Below are 25,205 nucleotides of genomic sequence, written 5' to 3' on the forward strand. Positions count from 1 at the left end.
AGAACATTAGTTCGCTTAATTGGTCCGTGACTCTCCAAGACTCCTGCCAAGTTTTGCAGGTATCGGCCTGGCAGCTCTCCAAGCCAGATAAGGTCTGTGACTGTAAATCCTCCATTGAAAGACTTTGTTGGATGTGAATGAGCAGAATCCACAGGAAATTAATAAAAAGGGGTTTTGTCGGGACCAGAAGTTTGCTTCCTGCTCTCGGGAAGGCTCGGTCAGAAAAGCTTATCCAAAAAAGGGGATCACATGATCCCAGGACTCTTGAACGGCCATAAATATGAATCAGTTGCCAAGCATCTAAATTTTGATCCAATGACTCTGGAGAATGCTGCAATGGTTTCAAGTGAGAAAAAGGGTCACAAGTCACTGCAAGTGTGACTTCAAATGGTCAATAAGTGAACTGTTGTAAATTGAGGACTGCCTGTAATCCAAGCACTTGTAGTTTTAGCCCATCATCCACCCATTCTGGCGGATGGTGTCATTTCAGCACTACTGTATGGTGATCGCATTGTTATTATGTCTACTTCATAGGTGAGCATGAGAAAAGCACCCGTTTTATTTTGCACAGAATAAAATCTATCAATAAATTGTCAGAAAACAAAAAGGTTTTGCTCGATGTCGTAAAATGTATAAATGGCAAATAAATAGGACACCAACTGAACAGGTGCACACCTATAAATACCCTGGAGTGCAATTTCATGCTTCCTTTTCCTGGCTTGTTCATTTTTCTTATCAGGCCATGTTGCAAAGCGTACCTCTATAGCTATTGTAAGATTTTAGCATCTGAAAGGAGCCAGTTATAATCCTGCAGCCTCATAAGGTCTTCCAAGCTCAAGGAGTCCCTCTGCTTCTTTATGGCTCCCAAATTGGCTCTTTTGCAAAGCTTAATGTTATTGAAACCCTCCAAAATAAAATGCATTAGAGCCACAATTCATGGTACTGACATTTATTAAAAATGTCATCCTACATACCGAACAGGCCTAGTTTCTCATGGTGCCTTTTTCTCAGCTTCTGGCTAAAGTTAATCCCATTTCCCATAGGTTTGGCCTCATTAGTATGTATAGATTGTTTTGAAATCATCATGGCTTGGAAAAGCCCTTGATAAAAATTCAGTTGCTAGATCTATGGAAAGTCTGTACTCGATAGGTTTTTTTAATGCTACAACTACCCTTAAGAAACTAATTTGGGATATAGATCTCCAAAACAATGTTAAGTAAAGTGTCACATTCCAATATTTATCATTTGCTTCCCAAAAAAATTGTTCCAGACTATTTAAACATTTATTGTGATTTCAAAATTTTGTTAAGGCCTTCACTGTAAGCCCTTTTATTAATTTCCTGTGAATTATGCTCATTCATATCCAGCAGTCTTTCGAGGGAGGATTTACAGTCACAGACCTTATCTGGCTTGGAGAGTTGCCAGGCCCATAGCTGCAAAACTTGGCAAGGAGTCTCACAGAGTCACAAACCAATTAAGCGAACTAATTGTCTCCTGCAAACTCTACTCCCCTTTTACTCCTCTTTTATTTCTATGGGAGGGGCTATTCATCATCCACCTGTGGCCGTACTACTAACTCGATCCCTGTTCTTTAGCTGTTCTCTTCGTCTGGCAACTCTGTGCATTCGCAGACTGGGAACAGGCTCCAGCTGTTCATCTGCCTCACTGATGTCTGACTCCGAAGGCAGCTGGTAACTGGTATATGGCTCTGGCCCCCTCTCTGCCTCCAACACAGAGCCCTCATCAGACCCTTCGCCAGACTCCAGGACTGGCCCATGTTCCTCCCCAATCTCCTCACTGTCCGATTCTGCGGGCCACAACAGTTATATCAACTCTAACTTCTAGACCCTGAGCCACAAGGACAAAGGAGCAGCATCTGGTTTAAACAGCGCACACTGACAGAGTCATGCATGATCTCCATTGAAACTCAAAAGTAAACCTCTGAATAGCTGGGAATTAATGCTCATAAACAAGAGCTGACCTCTGGGCCTTTCCTGCAACTGATAGAGAATCGCCTAGCAATCAATGCAGTTGAGAGGCTTGTGACAGTGCCAGGACGTTATAATAATTACCATTTATCTTTAGAAAATATTTACTTGCAATCAGGCCTATGGTAGTACAAAGACCAAATGGTGTGTGTGTGTGTGTGTGTGTGTGTGTGTGTGTGTGTGTGTGTGTGTTTCCAACCAGATGAACAGATCATCACCAGCGCCAACAAACCTTAGTGCCCCAAATTTTACATGGAAAGTCACCTACCACTATTGCCGCAATCAGCACAAGAGATGAGCTCCTCTGGTTTCTTTTCTCGGTTTTGTTCTTTTGTACCAAGGCAGAAACTGCAGATTGGGATTGGTTCAGCAACTGGCTGCAAGGGGAGGGAGGGGTGGAACAGGAGGGAGAAAGAGAACACAAGCTTTCTTTAATTAGCATGCTTGCAAAATACTGTATAAAAATGCCTGACTTTAACCTCAGGTGAGAGATGGTAGAACTTGGGGTGCTAGGACTGCTTCATTGCTTCTCCCATTCAAAGTCAAAATACTTCACAATGAACACAGAGTTGAAAAGAAACTGGATCCAAATCACACTGGCAGGAGAAAATATATGGGGGGGGGGGAGGGAAGTTTTATTGGCACCTTGGTCCAAAAGAGAAGCTGGCTGAACAATGGATGCTCCTTTACGCCCACATGATCCAGCCAGGATTCAGGTCAGTGGTTTGAGAAGACAAAGTCAGTCAATATTTCTGTCCAAGGATTATCATACAGGTGGTCCTCAGCTTAAACGATGGCAATTGAGCAGAGAATTGTTGCTGCTAAGTGAAACAGTTGTTAAGTGGGTTTTGCCCCCCATTTTACAACCTTTTTTACTGCAGTTGTTAAGTGAATCATTGCAGCTGTTAAGTTAGTAACATGGTTGTTAAGTGAATCTATCTTCTTTGCTAGTTAAAAAATCAGAAAGGGGAGTCATGTGACCCGGGAAACACCTCAACTGTAATACAATACAATACCAGAATTGGAAGGGACCTTGGAGGTCTTCTAGTCCAACCCCCTGCCTAGGCAGGAAACCCTATACCGTTTCAGACAAATGGCTATCCAACATCTTCTTAAAGACTTCCAGTGTTGGGGCATTCACAACTTATGGAGGCAAGTTGTTCCACTGATTCATTGTTCTAATTGTCAGGAAATTTCTCCTCAGTTCTAAGTTGCTTCTCTCCTTGATTAGTTTCCACCCATTGCTTCTTGTTCTGCCTTCAGGTACTTTGGAGAATAGTTTGACTCCCTCTTCTTTGTGGCAACCCCTGAGATATTGGAAGACTGCTATCATGTCTCCCCTAGTCCTTCTTTTCATTAAACTAGACATACCCAGTTCTTGCAACCGTTCTTCCTATGTTTTAGTCTCCAGTCCCCTAATTTCTTGGTTGCTCTTCTCTGCACTCTTTCTAGAATCTCCACATCTTTTCTATATCGTGGCGACCAAAACTGAATGCAGTATTCCAAGTGTGCCCTTACCAAGGCATTATAAAGTGGTATTAACACTTCACATGATCTTGATTCTATCCCTCTGTTTATGTAGCCTAGAACTGTGTTGGCTTTTTTGGCAGCTGCTGCACACTGTTGGCTCATATTTAAATGGTTGTCCACTAGGACTCCAAGATCCCTCTCGCAGTTACTACTATTGAGCAAAGTACCACCTATACTATACCTGTGCATTTTGTTTTTCTTGCCTAAATGTAGAACCTTACTCTTTTCACCACTGAATTTCATTTTATTAGATAGTGCCCAATGTTCAAGTTTGTCAACAAACTTGATAAAAATAAATGTTGCCAAACAGCTGGATTTTGATCACGTGTTCATGGGGATGGTGCAACGATCATCAGTATGAAAAACAGTCACTTATAAGTCACTTTTTCCAGGGTCATTGTAACTTTGAACAGTCACTAAATGAACTGTTGTAATTTAAGGACTACTGTAGGCCACTGTGTATATGGAACAAATTGTTCCCATACTTATTAATTTGGTCACCTTGTAATTTCAAGTTTACTGAGGATGGTAAATAATAAAATGCTGTTTTGACAAAATCGAAACAATAAAATGCTGGGAAAGACTTCTCTCTGTGGTTTGCTATAAATCAAATGTTCTTAGCACTTTACATCAGCTATATCAATCAGTCTCTTGACATTATCAGCAATATATCTCGCCCCTTTTTAACTGGGTTGATCAGAAAGTCATCTGAAAAGGAGGACAGCTCCTTAAAAAAGCAATTTTAGCTGCTAAGTAGAGATGGAGTGCACTATGTCCAATTTTTGCTGGAGATTTTGATTCTACAAACTCCAAACCAATTCTTATTATTTAATACTAGGACAGTGTTATTGAGTTGACTGTGTGCTGGTTCTAGATATCCCCCCCTTTCCTCATTCTGTTATGTAGATTCCAAAATCTCAACACAACCCATCCAACTAATATTGATGATTTTTAACGAAGATACTAACAAATAGTCAAACTAATCAGGCTTGATTCAAACTAAACCTTTTTGTAGGTGTTAAATCTGATGCCTAGGGTGCATTTCCCCAAACTGAATATACAGGAAGATCAGAATAAAATGTTTAAAAGATGTCAGGGGGTGCATCATCGTACAGGCAGAAAGGAAGGACTCTAACAGCTCCTTTCCACCTACTCCTAGCGGGAAAAGTCAGCAATGCATAAACGTCTTTTCTTTTGCAAAAAAAGAAAAAATTCTTTTTTTTTTTTTTTGAAGATTTGAGAAATTCTTGGAAAAGGTCAAATCAAAACTTCTGCCGCCCATCTCACTTGTTTTACACCACCTCACCTGACTCTTTTCTCATCTCTTCTGGTTAGCTGAGCAACAAATGAGCAACTCTGCAGGACAAATACGGAAAGACTCACGGCAGAGGGTAAGAAAAACATTTTTGAGAGTGTAAAAGCTTTCCTCTAGCTGGCATCCCTAAAGGAGTCGCTGAATAATAAACTAACAGTTTTTACAAGTGCAATCAACACCAGTACCTTCAGAAAGAAAAAGTTTATTGAATGCAGTTAGGATACGTGTAATTACAGAGAGTAAGTAGGCAGGGGGAAGACTAATCTTTTGAATCAACTATTATAGGAAGGGGTGTAAGATATCCCTGGTGATATACATAGGCAGCAAAGAAATCTGGAGACAGCGAGGAAAGAAATAAATGTACACAATTGAAGACCTGGGGGGAAAAAGACAAGGGACAACAGCAAGAGAATCTGGCAGACAGTCAACTCTCTCTCTCTCTCTCTCTCTCTGCTGTTTTCCTTTCAAGCACATCTATCGATGTAATGTCAGCACAGCCAAAGGGAAAATGGGAGGAGGGAAGAAGGAAAAGGAAGAGTCTGAGACTGGGGGGGGGGGGGGAGTGAGACTGTTTTAAGGATTGCCAGCTTCTCAGCGCACAACACAAAAGCTGTCTGGGAAGCCCACTTGCTTGACAGAAGGGAAGACTTAAACTGTTCCCATAGCAAAGCACCGAAAAGAGAATAATTTATGGAAAGGAAGGTTTAAAAGAAAAACACACAGAGATGTATACGTGGAGGTAGCCACCAACAATTTATCTTCTTCTCCAAGCGCAAGAGCTCCTTGAGTCTATTTTTGGAGTTCTAAGTCCAGATGCAGACCGGAATATCAAATCCTGTTTGTAGAAAAAGAGGTCCTTCCACATGTTATGCAATTTGCTGCATTTATTCCATTTCCATCCTTCTGCTTTAACTGCTTTAGGCAAACAACAGAAAGGGAGGAGGGAGCAATGACAGTCTGGGCACCCAGTTTAAACAAAAAACAAAAAACAGACAGGCACTCATGTTTACACACTGTAAGTACCTGGAGGCAGATTTACTTTTATGTTCTCAGAGCACAGGTAGGGAGTAGAAAGCCACTCTGCGAGGGCAGATATAACATTTCTCCCTTCTATGTATCACTCTTACTCAGTAGTAATTTAACCTTGGATGCATCATCTTTCATATCAGATCTTTGAAAATATATTCCTAATTCTCCTACCCTTGCATTACTATTAGTGCAGAATATTAGTCATCTGCACCTCAATAACTGTCTGGTTTGGTTCTGCAACAAGATAGACAAAGACTTCAGAGGATAATTAGAACTGGCAAAAAAAACCAAAAAACAATTACTACCAACCTGCCTTCTATTGAGAACCTGTACACTGCACGAGTCAAAAGGAGGGTTGTGAAAATATTTACAGACCCCTCACATCCTGGACATAAATTGTTTGAACTCCTACCCTCGAAATGACGTTATAGAGCACTGCACACCAAGACAACTAGACACAAGAACAGTTTTTTCCTGAACGCCAACACTCTGCTAAACAAATAATTCCCTCAATATTGTCAAACTATTTACTAAGTCTGCATTACTATTACTATTAGTCTTCTCATTTCCTCCCACTTATGACTGCAGGACTGTAACTTTGTTGCTTGTATCCTTACAATTTATATTGATATTGTTTCCTGATTGCTTATTTGTACTCTATGACTATCATTAAATGTTGTACCTTACAATTCTTGAGGAGTGTATCTTGTCTTTTTATGTACACAGAGAGCATATGCACCAAAAACAAATTCCTTGTGTGTCCAATCACACATGGCCAATAAAGTATTCTATTCTATTCTACACTCTATTCTATTCTATTCTATTCTGCACTTTCTAATCTACACTTTCTATTCTATTCTATTCTATCAGAGACAGGTTGAGAAGAGTGGCAGTGAAAACATCCCAAGCTAACTTCCTAAGATTGGCCGTCCATTCAGAATCACAAGGGTCTTTATGCCAGCTTGAGTGGAACTGGTAGTTTGATTTTTTATTTTTTCAAATGAACATCCCCCTTTTAACATCTCCAGATGAAAAGTATCATAAATCTCGAAATGCTCCGACAATTGACTACGCTCTGTCCTTGGCCAACTGTACCCTTGGAAATGGCAGGATCCTTTTAACGTGCAGCGGTTTTTCAGATCAGTCCCTTTTTTATTATTATCTATGGCTGCAGGATACAGAAAACGGCACTCAATTTTGACATCAGGTCCACAGCTTCAGAAGTGGCTGTGAGGCATTCTTTTGGGAATCCGTGTACTTTGAAAAAAAAAGAAAAACATTAGGGAACGATACTTGACTCAGCGAGTTCATAAATAAGTGTAATCTCAGAAGTCAAGCGTTTCTTTTTTGCTTCAGTTCTTGAATCAAACTGAAGATAAAGCTTGATTCATTACACTTGTCTTTTTATCAACTGCCTTCCAGATAGAAGTAAACTACAACTCTATCTGGCAGGCGTTAAGGGTATGCTTAGCGCCGGTCAGCCCAAACATAACACTACTGAATCTCCAGATGTGCCTTGACTACAACCTTTATCATTCACACCGGTGAGTATGGATGTGGATAATAAAAGTTGTAGTTCAACACATCTCCATATTCAGTAGGTTAAGACTTAAGCTCACTGTTCTTCAATCTTTAATGCAGCAGTGTCCAACTTTGGCAACTTTAAAATTGGTGCACTTCAACTCCCAGAAATGGGATTGAGGTCCACCAATTTTAAATTTGCTAAGATTGGATACCGTACTTTTCAGAGTATAAGACGCAGCAGAGTATAAGGCACACCAAGATTTTGAAGAGGTAAATTTTTTAAAAAAGTTTTGGTACTCTGCAGACCTCCTAAACCCTCTGCACACCTCATTTTTTTTTGTGAAAACTGGGTTATGCAGAGAGTTTGAGAGGCCTGCAAAGTGCTCCTGGGGGCTGGGAGGGGGGGGGCAAAAATGAACAAAAAACGGCCCATTTTTCGCAGAAACGGGCCCATTTTTTTACCAAAAAAGGGGCATGCATAGCCTTTAGGAGGCTTGTAGAGTACTGCTGGGAGGTGGGGGTGGGGGGGAATGAGCAACGAACAGCCCATTTTTCGCTAATTTTTGCTCTCCCCAGCCCCCAGGAGCACTTTGCAGATGTACATTTTTGTGAAGGGGGTGGGGTTTCCAGAGGCCAAAAATGCTGTATTCAGTGTATAAGATGCACCCAGATTTTCACGCTCTTTGGGGGGGAGGGAAAAGGTACGCCTTATAATCCTAAAAATATGGCACCGCTGCTTTTTAAGACTGCTTCTAAAAACATGCCATTGAAAGAGAGTGAATTCTTCATCACCGAAGACTGCATTCTTAGATCCCCTAATCTCATGGCACTTTTAAGTTCCTCTATCTTGGAAACATGACAACCAAATATGGTTTCTTATCATCACTTCAACGACTCTTTCAGGGTGAAAACAATTGTTATGAATATATTTTTAAATTGCTTGGCATTCTTACAGCAATCAGAATGATAGCCAGGTAAATAAATAAAATATGCAATAAAGCAGGTGTTATATATAACACCATAACATAACAGCGCAGCAGAAACAACTCACAGCTACTGCACCATGGGGTGGAAACAATATCAGCCTCAAATTGTAAAAAAAAAAAAAAAGTTTAGTATTTTACTACTGGTTCTCTCACTGGATTCACTAGAGTTAAAAGGAGAGAGAGAGTTCATAATCAAGGACATACCTCTTATCTGTTTTCAGTCATGAACAAAGAAACTGAAGTCAGAATAAAACAAGTTCAAGTACTGATCCACTGCAGGAAAGCACCTTGGACAAAAGAACGAATTAGTCTTCTTTTGAAGCCCTCTAAAGAATTCCGCCCCCCAAAATGAACAATGTTGAGTATCAAAAAAGTTCCCACTAAGGATCCATGGTTAATCTATTAATCCACGATACCTTGAGGATATCCTGAGGACATCTACTTCACTATGGGATATGTACTTCCTTCCTTCCCTCCATCCCATCCGTATGTGTGTCTGTTTGTGTGTGTATTTATATTTCTATATAAATTTATAGAGCTACACAACTCACACATAGGTGGTTCCAGGCAGCTTACAATATTTAAAGATCCATCATCATCACTGTCATTGTCATTATCCATCTCTACCTCACCCCCTCCCCCATGGCAGCAACAACACTATCAAATCAGCTCCATTCTACTTGAATTTATATAAATATCACCACTCACTGACAAAAGGATCATCGCCACTTGCCTTAAACCAACACTAGTCATTTCACTACTATGTGCCAAAGGATGAGTATTTATTGTTTTTAATTTCCACAATAAATTTCCAAGGCCTGGCTATTTGTAAAAGACACAAAAACAGACACAGTTCTTAAGGTGTGTGTATGTGCCTAAAGATTGGAACATTCCCCAAGATTTCAAAGTTGATCCACGGATTTTTAAAATTAACTCCGGCTGTAACAAAGATTCATGTTATTATCATGAACTGGCTTTTCTTGTGCCAAACAAGAAGAGGAAACATTTCTTATTTCTGTAAAAAGCATTTATTATTGGTTCAATGAACATGTTCTATCACATAAAGAACAACCATTTCAAAAACAACTTTATGGCTGACAGTAACTCAGTTCTGAGCTTCCCTTTGGCAATGACAAGGAAAGAAAAATTAGTTTCTAAACCAGGGACTTCAGTTGAACAAACAGATATAAAATATCCAAACTAATGACAAATGCCATAAAGTGAAAGGAGAGTGAAAGAGAGTGGATAACTTAGTATTTTTAAAATCCATGCTATAGTACTTGACTGGTTTATACTGAACATCAAATCAGAATGTGATTTTGTCCTTTTATTAGCCACGATTTGCACCGAAGCTCACATCAACTCTTGCTACTGACCATAGTGACTAGATTCCTCAGTGGAGCTATAGAGTTGCATGGCTATTTTGTCAATATATATCTGGGAAGACTTAATTCCTTCAAAGTTTGCAATTTACTTTTTACATGGCTGCATGCATCTTCTTTAACCTTGCTTGGGGTACCTTTACTTCTGAAGCCCCTGTTTCTTCCAAACTCCCCTTTATTCTATTCTCTGCATTCCAATACCCTGACCAACTACTGGGCAACAGCCCTGATCCTGGAGCTGCCTTAAACACACACACACAGCAACAGAAGTGCAATCCACATATTGAATCAATAACTAAAAGATAATCATAAACATAAGAATAAGCTTGCAAACATCACATCCTCCTCCAGCAAAGGAATAGCGTGATGAGATCACAGTGTTATACCTGCCCTCAAGTGTCTTCTTTTCCATCCATATTCTCTTCAATCCAATAGCATGAAAACAGAGGCCTGCTACAGCCCATTGTGAAACAGATAATCTACAACCTTCCATAATCTTCTTCCAGCCTTATTGTCATGTGCAGAGAAATTCCAACGGGTCTCAACACAGTCATAAAACAGCAGAAGGAATAAGTACTATACTCATGTTGAAACACCCATTTTGTAATTTGGCTGTTCCTGCATTGGGAAAGAATATCAACCTTTTCTTTTGCTTTTTAAACAGAAAATACAGAATTCCTGAACTGTGGAAGATGACACAAACTGCAAAAGTTAACTTATTTATCTCATCCTGAAAAATTGCTTACACTGACTGCAATCCAACCACGTTTTTTGCCAATTTCTGCAAAACAACTCTCAGAACACCAGATGAAAAAGTAATAAATAGTAAATATGCCTAATTTTCTAATATACATACATCATGGAACTGACCTCCATTTTTGGCACATAATTCCCATCAAATTCTAAAATGCTGAAAGGAAAAAATAATCCCTTTAAAATTTAAGTTTAAATTAAAAAATGCATAAGATGCACAGGCTTAGAGAAGAATACACTATAGCAATAGCAATAGCAGTTAGACTTATATACCGCTTCATAGGGCTTTCAGCCCTCTCTAAGCGGTTTACAGAGTCAGCATATCGCCCCAACAGTCTGGGTCCTCATTTCACCTACCTCGGAAGGATGGAAGGCTGAGTCAACCTAGAGCCGGTGAGATTAGAACCGCTGAATTGCAGATAACAGTCAGCTGAAGTGGCCTGCAGTACTGCACCCTAATCACTGCGCCACCTCGGCTCTATGCTGTGTAACCAAGCTGAATTTTATTAGGACATCATAAAAATTTGAAGGGAAACATTTTGGTAGATGATCATAGCAGAATGGAGTACTATACAGTACAGGTAGTCCTCGACTTACAACCGTTTGTTTAAAGATTGTTCAACAGCAAAAATGATTAATGCCCAGTTTTCACACTTACAATCATCCCTGTTATCACATGATCAAAATTTGGCCGCTTGGCAACTGGCATGTACTTACGATAGTTGCACTGACCTAGGGTTATGTGACTGCCATTTTTAACTTTGCCAGCTGGCTTCCAACCAGTAAGTAGAAGCCAGATGTGCTTAATGACAGCATAATTCACTTAACAACTGCACTGAATTGCTTACCACTTGTAGCAAAAATAGGTCATATAAAATGAGGCACAACTCACTTAATTGTCTTGTTTAGCAACTGAGATTTTGGGCTCAACTGGAGTCGTAAATCGAGGACTACCGGTATAGTAAAGAAGGAAATACAGACATAAGACCACTTAACTTTATGTAGGAAAAAGCAAACTTGGGCTGTAATTATTCCTGGGAACAGATTCAGCTATATTGCAGAGATCTTTTAGCATCTTTTAAATTGAAAGTTGAGCATACTTGTTCGTAATTAAACTTTTAAAAAAATATACCCCCCCAAATAGTGTTTTGAACCCCAGGTAACTATTTGTTACTATCTATATATCACAGTCCATATAATTAATAACAGGCTCATTGTTGTGAGAGGAAGACAGGGCAATTAACAGCTTTTCTATACATTGCTCATTCTTAAATAAGCTGGCAAATAAATCTGGAGGCTAATGGCTGACAAAGTTATAGCAGCCAATCTCCCCCATATTGGCAGATTGAACGAATCACCTTCCAATTAACTCCTCCCTACTTAGTTAGCTTTAATAAGCACAAATGAAGAGGGTGCATTCCAGACTATTAAAGAGAGTTTATGCCAGCACCAGAGTCCATTAACATTGTAATAACTGTTTTAACTGGGGGGAAATGTTTTAAGGTGTTATAGCTAGCTGCAGATGCTGTGTTATATCCATTAATGTTGGACTACCTTTGCAACTGGTTCAAGTTCAGTGCCTATAGCGACTCCCTTAACCAAATAAAGGCATTTTTCCACACTGCCTGTTTTTGGGGGGACCTCAGCTCCTGCATCTTTACCTAGATGGGGTCCTTTGCAGGCCTTTGGGACTAAATGCCAATAGTCTGTCGTGTTTCTTTGTTTAAAATTCCAACTCGGGCTCTGTTTCCTCCTGTTGCTTTGTTTCTCGTCGCTATTATGGAAACGCGCGGACGGATACCATTTGCACGATGCATTGTGTTTGTTATTAGGAATCATTTCACCTGTTCACCAACCCAGTGAAGAAAACTCAGACTAATTTTCTGGCACTGAGGTTTCCAGAGTTAAGCACAGATGGCGGCCATCTGTTGAGATCATGACTCCCCTTGTCAGATAAACAAGCTGGAATACAGCAACGCATCTAATCCCGCTCCACTTGGAACAGACCCTGCTCAAAGGGGTGTGAGGTCTGCTCTCATCTCACTACACTCCTCCGACAACCACAAATAATTTTTTTTTAATATTGGCTCCATCCAAAACAAACTATTCTATAAGCAATATGTCACTTTTCTGCTAGTTAATTATTGTCTCCAAAGTTTGCTTAGGAGGAAATGCAATATTAATGATATGGCAATGTAAAGAGCAAGAGATCACCTGCCTTTTAAAGATTTTCAGAAGTTTATTCTAGGCATGCCATTAGAGATGAATGACCTACTTGTTTAAGATACTAAAAATTCCAACAGAACATTGCAAACCTCTGTCTTATTTCTGTTGTTTTTAATCCCAGATTAAAATATATTAACCAGATGGACAGTGTCTTCTTTTTTTTAATGTAGAAAAAAGTAGATAAGAAATTATGGATCAAAAGCTTTTTGAAACAAGAAGATCATAGTTAGGCAGCTAATTTTTAATATGAAGTACATCCCTTTGAGAAAGCAATTCCATAATCTTGAGACTTCTAAACCTTTAATTAAATGGGTGATACTTAAGAAAGAAGATATTTGCTGCCATAAATTTGGATTGAGGCAAAGAGAACAGGATAAATTATGATTATACAAGTATTATATAGATCTTTTTTCCTGATAATTCCTCCCCACACTTTGTTGTCATATTTAGTTTATTTAAATTTTGTTGTATACATGACGTACAATGACAATAAAGGCTATAAAAAGGTCAAAATTGGTATACTGGAAGCTAAGGGAAGTCCATGGACAAACAACATACCATAATATTTTGATTGAGTAAGAGAGGCAGATAGTATTTGAAACCCACAAAACTGCCTGAATCATTTTTAAAGGTAGCTTCATTCATCCAATCTAAATTGGATGTCCCCAAGGCATAGCTCTACCTTCCAGGAGAAGGGCTAACGGATAAGACAGCACAAACCATCTTAAATAGGATTCACAGCATAACCTGGGTATATTTCATGAAGCTGATCTTAAAAGGAAGGTGTGATCTACTAGCCCAATGACTACCAATCATAAGCATAAATATAAAGACACAACTCCTCATCTGGATCGAATGAAAGGAAGAATTACCATCAGTTCACAGGAGCTCCTATGCAAAAACTATTTCCTCCAGATGTTTCTACATCTGTATATAAATCCATACTGAGGAACACACTGAACCCTTAGAACAACTATTGGGAATAGGTTTTGCATGACCTCAGATAGGAAAGCTAAGACTCAGAAGAACCTCCATAAGTCAATTCCCCAACTTCCAGCCTCAAAAAATGGGAAACAAAGGCAATCTAAAACTGAAACAAGCCATTTAAACCATCTACTCTAAACAACTAAAAAAATATTACTTTGGACTGTTAAACTTTTACCAATCAGTATTTAGATAATGTGTAATTTAAATAAGGCAGGGAGGGTAAACACAAAATAGTTGTTTTACAGCAACTAACTCGCCTTTCCTGTGAGAAAAGAAGCAATTCGTTAATGCTTTCAAAATGCTGTGTAAAACACCTAATGTTTCAGTTGCTTCTATTCTTAGTCGACGCCTAAGGAGCAAGCAAGGTTTCATTTCCTTCACACAGTGGTTAGCTGCTGCACCTAGTTTAACACCAAAAAATACCTTTCAGTTTAGAATCTTTCATGAGAAATGTTAGGAGACTGAAAAGGCGCTATGTCAACAAAAACTAAAATTAGAATTAGGTTTTAAGAGATACTTTGCTAGTGTAAACATACCTCACCCTTGATTTTTTTTTCCTTCCTAGGTTTTTTTTCCCTGCAAGTGAAAAGTCTTCTTTTTTTATCAATCAAGTATTGATCCATTGGTTGCAACAGTAATTGACCATCTGGCATCTCGCCTAAGTTTAATGTCATGGGGTTGAGAGAAAGTGACTATAATTCACAGTCTCCTGGTTTCTAAGACTGGTGCCCTAACTACTGGACCGAAATGGCCTCAAGCCTTCACCCTGATTTGTTTTCTAAATAATAATAAAAAAATCAAACTAAATCTATTTTGTCTTAGTTTAACTAAGGTTTTAACATAGTTAAGCTGAGTCTATAAATATCTATCCAAGCATAATTAGAACTGGATTAACTGGAGCTTGCTAAGAGGAATACAGATATTGTATTGCAGGTTGTGTCTTGAAGAAACTTTGTCCAAAGGTTGAGAAGACCTATCCTGCAAATCAGAGGCAATCCCAGGAATTATAAGTACAGATATAAATAGCTTGTTTACTTCCTCCCTAGGCTAAGCAGTATTAGCTATTCTCCTTTTGGCAAAAGGAACCGCAGCTGTATTACAAACTACTCTCATTAGTAAGAATATAAATTATTTGAATTATTTTTTTCTTGGGACTAAAGATTTCTCTGGTAGAATATTTTGTTTAAAATAGCTTTAAGCAACTCATCCAAAAATGCCAATAAAGCAGAAGATTGTAATAACATTGAGCTATCTTACCATTTAAAATGGATTAAAAACAGGGATTAAAATAGATTTTTAAGAGGCAGCCAATAAAAGAAAGTTGTAATGATCAGGTTTAAAATGAAATCTGAGTATAAATATGTTAAAACACAGCCACACAGAATCTTTTGGTGAAACACCGGTTTACCCACTTAAGGTTCTAGAAAATTTTGCATACTGAAAGACTAAGCAATTTTGCTAGGATTCACAAATAGAACCAAACAAAAATCCTTAATTCATAGATACACTCAATAAATATTTCATTTATTAAATTTCATTTATTAAATTTATAGGCCGCCCAATCCCGGAGTAGTGCCATAACGGAAATGGGTTGTATGGCAAGAAATCAGCTCATATTCATTTAAAATATAAAATATGTGGTTATTTAAAACACTTTAATTGTAAGAGCTAATCTGGAACATATATATCAAGTATCAGGGCCTAGCTAACCTTGGGTGATCTCAAAATGAAACCAAAGGTAGACATAGATTTTACTTAGATGGGAGACTACCAGGCTACAGATTAGGAAATTAAATCAAATCAGTCTTTATTTCAGTCATAGAATAGCAGAGATCAAGACGTTGAAAAAATATTCTGGAAGTAAGCTACCCTATTTTCTCAGAAAACTGCACTGGTGTCTCAGTTTAATCACTGGGAAATGAGTTTGACTCAAATGTAACTTTATCTTGTATTTTGCTTAGGAAATGTGTGCATTAGAAAGATGAAATTCAGGTAAGCCAATATGGTAAATTGTCTTGATTCATTTTACAAAATCAATGTATTTCATTACGGTTTTCAAATATTTGTATTCTAAGCATAGATCGTTGCGAATCATGCTACACACAGCAGGATTTGAAACAAAATGGGCATGAGTGCCAGAAACATAAATTACCAAGTCCTCCTCCAGATGGATCATCCTCTTATCTTTTGTTCCCTCCACAAGATTAGTGAGATACAGATACTTTGCAATATTAGTACAAATACTGTCAACTGATACAACTTTTTTCATTAAATCAAAACTGCTCTCTATTAAGTTAAACTATCACTTGGAAGTGGCAGTTCAGAAGAGCAAAAAAAAAACTGATGCACCAATTCATATAGTATGAATTTTACAATTCTTCTGTTAACTTGCTATTAAAATTGTGGTGCACAATATCTGGCATGTAGTCCTTGACTTACGACCACAATAGAGCCCAAAATTTCAGTTGTTAAGTGAGACATTTGTTAAGTGATTTCCGGAAGTGGTTAGTGAATCTGGTTGACTTTGCTTGTCAGAAGGGCGCAAAAGGTGATCACACGACTTTGGGACCCCAAAACATACATAAATATGAACCAGTTGCCAAATGTTGGAATTTTGATCACATGATTATGGGGACGCTGCAAAGGTCATTACTGTGAATAACGGTCATAAATCACTTTTTTCAGTGCCGTTGTAACGTTGAATGATCACTAAATGAACTGCTGTAAATCGAGGACTATTTGTATTGCTGAATTTGTCATAAAATGGGCCAAACTATATCTTTCCCCACATCATTTTCCCTGGTTCTTCTGTCCCAAAACAGACAGGACTTCTCCCCAGTTTCATGACAGTCCACAGTAGTAAACTTACAGTTTTATTTTCCTTTGGACATTGTTTAGAGAAAAAGCAGAGATAAGATATAATGCAAGAGGCAGAACAGTAAAAATACTTTTTGCTTGTAATCCTGTTTCCCCATCCACTCATTTCAAATTCCTGGCAAGAAACTACTAAGATTTTGATTCAGGGAGGTTGTGGCTATGAATAGCTCAAATAGAATCTGAAATGAATAGCTTACCAACGCCATTGTTTTTCTTTCCTTGTTTTTTTTGCCAATCATGATTCTATCAGGTGCTAGTGATAGCCCAATAGCACACATACACAAGACTTGGTCAACCTTTTGACTTGAAAACTATGATAGTCTAAGGACAGGGCTTGGATCTAAAAGAAGTTTGCTTAAGTGACTATTTGAAAAAGTCTGGAAACATTAAAAGACTATACTTCATGGTAGGGTAGATACACATCAAAGTACATGCACAGAGCAGAAGGCAGCAGTAGAATCACTCCACCAATAATTCTGTAGAATTAGGAGCATTCAAAAACTAACAGCTTTGACACTCCATGCAATAGTTTATGTTACACTGGATTTCTAAAAATGACTCAGAAAATATATGCAGGACATACAATAGGGATAAGCAGTCAGGCAATCCCCACCTGTTTTGGATCAGAACTCTCCTATTGCCTTGCAACTGACCATAGGGTCTGGGGCAGTTTGGGAATTCAAGATATTCAGACTCTCACCAAAGGCAAAGAAAAGTAAATTGCTGGAAATAGTTGAGCCAGTTCAATGAACAGCCAATAAATAAGGTGAGTATGAATTACATAGAAAGCAAACGTGGGAGATTTTCTACTTATTAAATTGGAAAATTACAGTTAAAAGCTGGGAAAAATATTAATGCCCTGCCTGGCATTAAATCATAATTTATTAGTTCGTCTTCGACAAGGAACTACAGCTAATGGAAGACTTCCTGGTTTGCTTGCCAGTTCATGAAAAGAGTGAAGGCATTCTTATATTTAGTTTAAGTTATTAAACTGAAATACAATGATCCAAATACAGCAATATCATCTAACCACTGTTTCAGGTTAATTAAATTTTGAATCACAAAGAGTTGTCTTTATGTCTTGGCACAATACATTGGCTCCCATGCAATGAATGGAGCCGTTGGTCAATATTAACATGCATTCTCCATAATTTACTAAATGGTGTTTCTTTTGAAGCATTGGGGGCCAAAGGAAACGTTTACTTGGAGAATTAGGAGCAACAATTCTAGAGGTTTTCCAAAACACAAGCATATACAGCAGCAAGACTTTCCTAACATAGGTCCCTCCAGCTGTTACAGACCACAAATTCCAAGAGAAACAAACCACAGGAGTTCCAGGCACAAAATATCTGAGAGCACAGTTTCTCAAATAATTTTCCCCCAAGGAATGATATGTCACTCTTTAAAATAAGGAAACTTTTATTCTACAAGAACTTTCAGAGTGCTATAGTTTAAAATATTTTATTACAAGGTTTCAAGATTGTCATATTCACTCTGAAAATTATGTTGGAGCATTTATGTATTTACAGGTAGTCCTCAACTTACAACAATTCATTTAGTGACCATTCAAAGTTACAACAGCACTGAAAAAGTGACTTAGGACAGCATTTTTCACACATAAGACCATTGCTGTATCCCTTGGTCACGTGATTAAAATTCAGATGACTTGGCAACTGGCTCATAGTTATTACATTTGCCCTGCCCTGCGAATCATGTGACCATCTTTTACAATCGTCTGGCAAGCAAAGACAATAGGGAAGCCAGATTCACTTAACAACCTTAATAACTGCAGTGATTCACTTAACAACTGTGTCAAGAAAGGTCACAAAACGGGGAAACTCACTTAACAAATGTCTCATTTAGCAACAGAAATTTTGAGTGCAACTGTGGTCACAAGTTGAGGACTATCTGTATTTGTTTTTGGCAGTTTCTGATTCCAGACCAGTTCTTCACTGACCTTACCAAACACATCAGCCCAGCTATTAAAGGAGATGAAATCTGTTAGCCAGGTAGCTGCATAGTTTAAAGACCACCGCTATGTCTCACTGTTTAAGGGCTGGATTTTAAGAAAATACTACCAAGAGTCTCTTTTTGGACTTCTAAAACAATGTTAATAAAAATGGATTTTCAGACTATTCCATTATATTAGACTTTATAGAACAAGTAGGCTCCATTCACAACACCATATTCAAGATGCTCAAAGGAGTTACAATTGAGAAATTAAACTGACAGATAATAAATTAAGTGCGGGTGCTGCTTACACACTAGTAAAAAGCATACACAAATATTCAAATGTTCTCTAAGAGGTGTAGAGAACGCTGCCTTCTTGAAAGAGATCGATAAAGGGCCAATTGTTTTGGATGTGGATTTGGAACTCAGCATGTGTTTACACTAGGTTTGTTTTTAACTGCTTGTCTGGTAGCCCACAAGCGAAGAATTCCATGATGATGAGTGACAGGTCTGGTGGAGGAGAGAAGAGATTCTTCCACTTGTTTCCCTGATAGCCATTAACAGGAAGAAAAACCTCTATACTCTGATCAACAAAGAAATACAAGCTAATTACTGCACTGGCTAACAACAATTCCTATAGTCTACAGCTGTGATGGCAAACCTATGGCACACGTGCCACCTGTGGCACACAGAGCCATATTTGCTGGCACGCCAGCTGTCAGCTCTGGCATGTATGCATGCGCCAGCCAGCTAATTTTTGCCCTTCCAGAGGGCCAGAGGAGGCCATTTTCTCCCTCTTCAGAGAAGAGCGTTGGTACTTACCTGATACGCCTCTTCTCATAGTGGGGGGAGGAGTATCCAGAATGGGTTGACCTTGTCCTCTCATGATTGGATGAGTCAGATAAGCTCTTTGAGCAACGCCCCCTGGCCACCAGGTATTCCCCATTATTGGCGAAGAACTCTATCCGACTCATTCAATTAAGATCACGTGAAGTGTTAATACCACTTTATAAGGCCTTGGTAAGGCCTCACTTGGAATTCTGCATTCAGTTTTGGTCACCATGATGTAGAAAGGATGCGGAGACTCTAGAAAGAGTGCAGAGAAGAGCAACAAAGGGGATTAGGGGACTGGAGGCTAAAGCCTATGAAGAAAGGTTGCAGGAATTGGATATGTGTAGTTTAATGAAAGGAAGGACTAGGGGAGACGTGATAGCAGTGTTCCAATATCTCAGGGGTTGCCACAAAGAAGAGGCAGCCCCACTATCTTCCATGGCACCTGAGTGCAGAACAAGAAGCAATAGGTGGAAACTATTGGCCTACTGCCAATTACCTCCACGCGACCTATTAGATCTCATCGATTAGGCCTCCTCCGAGTTCCATCTGCTGGTCAATGCCAACTGGCAACTACGCGGAGGAGAGCCTTCTCAGTGGTAGCTCCGACCCTATGGAACGATCTCCCCGTGGAGATTCGTACCCTCACCACCCTCCAGACCTTCCGCACAGCCCTCAGAATCTGGCGATCCCGTCAGGCCTGGGGCTAAGACTGTAACCCGCCCGAATGGTATGAATGTTGTGTTTTTAATTATATTGTCTTATATGTTAAAAGTTTGTCTCCCCCTCCCTTTTGGGTTGTGAGCCGCCCTGAGTCCCCCCAGGGAAAAGGGCAGCATACAAATAAATTTCTACATTCTACATTCTACTAATCAAGGAGAGAAGCAACTTAGAACTGAGGAGAAATTTCCTGACAGTTAGAACATGGAATCAGTGGAACAATTTGCCTCCAGAAGTTGTGAATGCCCCAACACTGGGAGTCTTTAAGATGTTGGATAGCCATTTGTCTGAAATGGTATAGGATTTCCTGCTTAGGCAGGAGGTTGGGCTAGAAGACCTTCAAGGTCCCTTCCAACTCTGCTTTTGTATTGTATAGTATTGCATTGCATTGTATTTTGCTCTTTGCCTAGCCGCCCCCACCCTTGGATGGGCCTTCAGGGGTAATCTCTAACCTGATTGGAGGCTCTTCTGTCCCTCCAGTGGAGCTGCAGCCTTTAGCAGCGAGGACTTGATTCCTGCTTGTCCTCCCAGCTGCAGGGGGCTGTCATCTTGGGCCACGTGGGGCCTCTCCTCCCCCTTCTTCCCAAATGGCTCTGCGGGGCAAATACCATAGCCCCGCCCTCAAGACTTAGCAACAAAAAAACAAAAAGCACAGCTTGTACTACTACTCTCCCCTGTGGCCTCCTGCTGATAACTGCAGATAGCTGAGACCCTTCTCCCCCCCCCCTCTTCTGTTCCTTAAAGGGGAAGTTTTTCCTTAAAGGGAAGAGGCTACTCAGGCAATCAGAAAAGGACAGAATAGGGCTTGCATAAATCGTGATAGCAAGGTTGCTGGAACACCGGATGACAAAGCCAAAGGGAATCCTCCCCTGGGGGGAGGGGTTCCTTTCTTCTACCCTGCCCGAGTGGCAATCTTTCCTCAGGTTGGGAGGGGGGGTTTCTTCCTGCTGCAGGCCTTGTGGCAGCTGTCTCTGTGATTCATCTTGGAGGTAGGCTTGGAGTGGGGGGGGGGATTGATCCACGGCCTGCCTCTTTAACCCCCTTGATGGAGATATGCCTCCTTTTGGCCTTTGCCTGCCTCCCCCGCCTTTGGCTAATGCCTCTGCGATGGTCTTTAACCTTTTTAAGGGCTCCTCAGAACCTCCAATGTTGTTGCTGCAGGGCTGAGAGCTCGGCTCCTGCCAGCCTCCTCTGAGCTGCTGGGGGCCGCCATCTTGGACCACGTGGTTTCAAGATGGCCCTGGCTCCAAATTCAAAAAGCTCCTACTTGCTGGAGCACATGGAAATGGCTTGTGCCTTTGCAGGCTGCCATGTGGCTGCCGCTACCGCTGGAGGCTCTCTCTCACCTTCCCCTGCCTCCCGCAGCTCTTTCTGAGCCTCTGAGCAGGCCCTCCAGGGCGTTTTAACAAGCCGTGGTTTGTCTGCTCCTGTGAACCTCTGTGGCAAGGGCTTGCCTCCAGGAGGCTTGTGCCCTCTCCTCCTGCTTGCCCGGCAAGGGTCCTTACTGAGTGACTCCGGTCTCACTCAGTGGCCAGGGCAGGGTGCCGCCCCAGGGGGCTTGTGGCAATCCAGTCCTTGCAGGAGGAGGCTGTGCGCAATGTAGGGAGGCAGGATTTGCCAGGTCCAAGCTTATTTTCCTTAATCCTTTGTAAATTACTGGAGGTCCAGAATGGTGCACCTTTCCAGTGAGTGGATGAGTCAAATAATGGGGAATACCTGGTGGCCAGGTGGCATTGCCCAAAGAGCTTATCTGACTCATCCAATCATGAGAGGACAAGGTCAACCGATTCTGGATACTCCTCCCCCCCTCACTATGGAGAAAGCCTCCGGAGGCTTGGGAGGGGTCATGCGCAGGTGGGCAGGGAGGATTAAACTGGTATGGGCATGGGCACAATTGTGGAATTTTGGCACACCATAAGAAAAAGGTTCGCCATCACTGGTCTATAGATTGGTATCACATATTGCCTGAGAAATAGTTTAAATAGTTGAGTAAGTCCTAATGGTAGGATCCATGCAATAGAGTACTATATAGCAAGTCATAAACCATAGTTTGTAAAACAATGTGACTATGGTCATACAACACACTAAACCAAAACCAAACAAACCACATCACAGGTTAGTATTAAATTCTGATCTATTTTTTTTTCTAAAAAAACAGCAAGCATCACAATGCCAAGTCCTAACTAGGCTTTCTTAAGAGATACATCACTGGACAAACTTTATAAACTTTCCTGCAAGATAATTTCAAATTGTAAAAGACATGCAATAAATATTCTTTATCTTCCTTTCTCAAACATATCCCACCCCACCCCACCTCACCCTAGACAACTATTGTATTCTGCTGGGCATACTGTAGCATAGCCTCAGTCTTGTCTGGACTGTTTAATAGAAATGTCCAAGTATTAAGGAGAGAGAAAAGAGAGAAGGGAGTTTTAGAAAAAAACAGGGCTGCTGCCACAAAGAATAGATGCACACCTAACAGGTGAACACTAAAATTATTTTGGGATTTTACAATCCTACGTAGACTTTGCTTGTGTCAATAGTATAGACATCAGGACAAACATGCAGAATTAGTAGTTAAATATGCCCCAGAATAAAGATGCTGTGTCAACATGTAAAAGGAATGATGGTGGCAACAAGGCACAAAACACCTTTCCACAATACAAGATGAATTGTTCAGTGAAATCCACATGCTTCCTTAATACTTTTCTTTAATCGCACCCTAGTAATATTTGGGGTTAATTGCCACAGGGCAGGAAATTAACCAGCAGAGAGGAAATTAACCACCCGGAGTCCTTCGGGATTGGGCGGCCTATAAATTTATTAAACATCAAATTTATTTATTGTTAAAAACAGTGCGGCAGCTAAGTGTTTTAGGCAGAAGAGCTGGATTCAAAATTCTCCTAACCTTAATCATAGGGTTACTTTTCTCAGATCAATCTATCTCACACAAGTTAACAGAGGAGGTAAAGCCAGATCAGCTATAATATACAAAATAGTTCCCCTTAAAAGGGAAGAATTGTAGGTTTCCAGAAATATAGAACTTCTCCATTTAAACAAGACAGTAAATGTAACAACAATCAGGATAGACACTAAACTAACACTGCTTGCAAGGAGACAGGCAGAGATAAGACTTGAGAAAAGCAGACTATAAATCTAACAAACAAATTTACACCCCAAGTTGTAAACAGGGTTACACTGTAATATTTGCATACACATCATTCTATTAGACACTACACTACATTGGCAATTCTTTCACTTCATTCTTAGATTTCAAATCTATCAAGGCTCAAAACTTTAAAACTGTCAACATAATTGACATAGTCTACACAGAAAAATCATTCAATGCCACTTTAAGACTCAAGGAGACCTAAGAATGACAGCATCATGTATGTAAGCGATATAGTAGACTCAAGCCCTAGCTTGCTAAATTCTCTGCCATAAGCTACCTCCTTGGCTAGCTTGACTCTTAATGGTCACATTGCTGCCCAACAGGTTGCCCAATACACTACTCTTACTCAATGCAAAGGTGAGCTGAGTTTAGGAGCCAACTATTTGTCATTGGACAAGTTTAGGCTTAGAAAAAACTTTGAGTAGCTTTCCAACTTCCTTCTGTGGATGCTTCATTGTCAATCTGTAACTGTTGCAGACGATTACACCATTTCTATTGGAATTATAGGCTCACCAAGCAAATATGACACTCAAACTTTCTTCTCTGTGCTGCTGTATCAGACTCCCAATTTTCTCCTACTACTACTTCTGAAAGCAACTGTGCTTTAGGACTACTAGTGAAAGGAATTCAAGCGCATAACTACCAGTAGGACTGTGCAGAGCTTTGGATCTGAAATACTCCAGCTGGATGCCACAGTTAATGTAGTACCCTCTCTTTAAATCAACTGCATCCTTTCCCACGTTCATCCTCTGCAGTTGCTGTGTGAAAAGCCATGCCTGATTATGAGGTACAGGCAGGTGCTATATTGATGTTCCAAAGTAACTTTTAGGATCTGACTGAAGCAATGCACAGCCCTATACTTATTACCACCATGATAAGCACTGAATAACACTCTAGTCTTAGTCAATGAAGACTAAGGGAAGAAGAACAGGTCAAAGTATATTTATCACATCATTAGAAAACACCGAAGTTAGAAAATAAATCCATACCTTTAATTCTGCTAGTAACCAGGGAGTAACTTAAAATTATGAATGCAGTTTCAGAATAACAGAGTTGGCGAAGGGACCTTGGAGGTTTTCTAGTCCAACCCCCTGTTCAAGCAGGAGACTCCTCTATACCACTCTAGACAAGGTAAGAGTTCTATTGCAGGAAAGATTGTAATAGCAAACACTGAATATATTTTATAACATTAACAGATACGATTGTTAATACCAATGTAGGGACACCTTGGGGCATAGCTTGATTTTTGATACAGATACAAACATCAGAGATTCTTGGCAATAATGTCAACATGATTTGCAATTACCACCTTGATTTCCCAATCAGAATACAGCCCTCGAGTTCCTGGTGGTCTCTAATCCAAATACTGCCAGCCCTATTTAATTACAAAGCTCATTTAAAACCAGTCAGGGGTTACCACCCAGGGTCCCATATTTAGGATTACGAATTGGTACCATTGTATTAAAATAAATGTGTGTCTTGCCATATTAAATCCATTCCTATTTTTGAGCGGATCTGGGAATCTGAATATATGTACTTAATAAGATAATGACAATATTTCCACTGACAAATTTTACTTTCCAATGAACCAACCAGTGCCAGTGACAATTATGCACTATATAAATTTAGTACTTGTGCCATCCTTCAGAAATGATTCTCCCAGGTTTTTTTTTTTTACAACACTGTAAAATTTACAATTTAAATATATGTATCAGATGTCCAGGCTGCTTATCACTTATATAACACCTTAGATAATTTACATATGCGTTCTCAAAAATCCTCTCAACAACTTTGCAAGGTAGCATTGGACTGTAACTTTGACACTGAGGATGGCACAACCTGATAAAGAGAGGACTTGATAGAAAGTCAGTTTCTGAGCCAAGAAGGGAACTGGAAAATTCCAGCATACACAGCTCACTATTAACATTTCTACAA

At 39.8% G+C, this 25,205-nt stretch overlaps 1 protein-coding gene across 1 annotated transcript in view; it reads right to left on the reverse strand.

Annotated features, from left to right (window-relative positions):
- KAT6A (lysine acetyltransferase 6A) overlaps positions 1 to 25,205 on the reverse strand; it is an 80,056-nt gene that overhangs the window by 52,009 nt on the left and 2,842 nt on the right. Inside the window, exon 3 of the mRNA XM_032229130.1 lies at positions 2,257 to 2,365. Coding sequence (XP_032085021.1) covers positions 2,257 to 2,365 — 109 coding nt within the window. The remainder of the gene's footprint in view (positions 1 to 2,256; positions 2,366 to 25,205) is intronic.

Source organism: Thamnophis elegans, chromosome 13 (assembly GCF_009769535.1).
Source record: "Thamnophis elegans isolate rThaEle1 chromosome 13, rThaEle1.pri, whole genome shotgun sequence".
Lineage (NCBI taxonomy): Eukaryota > Metazoa > Chordata > Lepidosauria > Squamata > Colubridae > Thamnophis > Thamnophis elegans.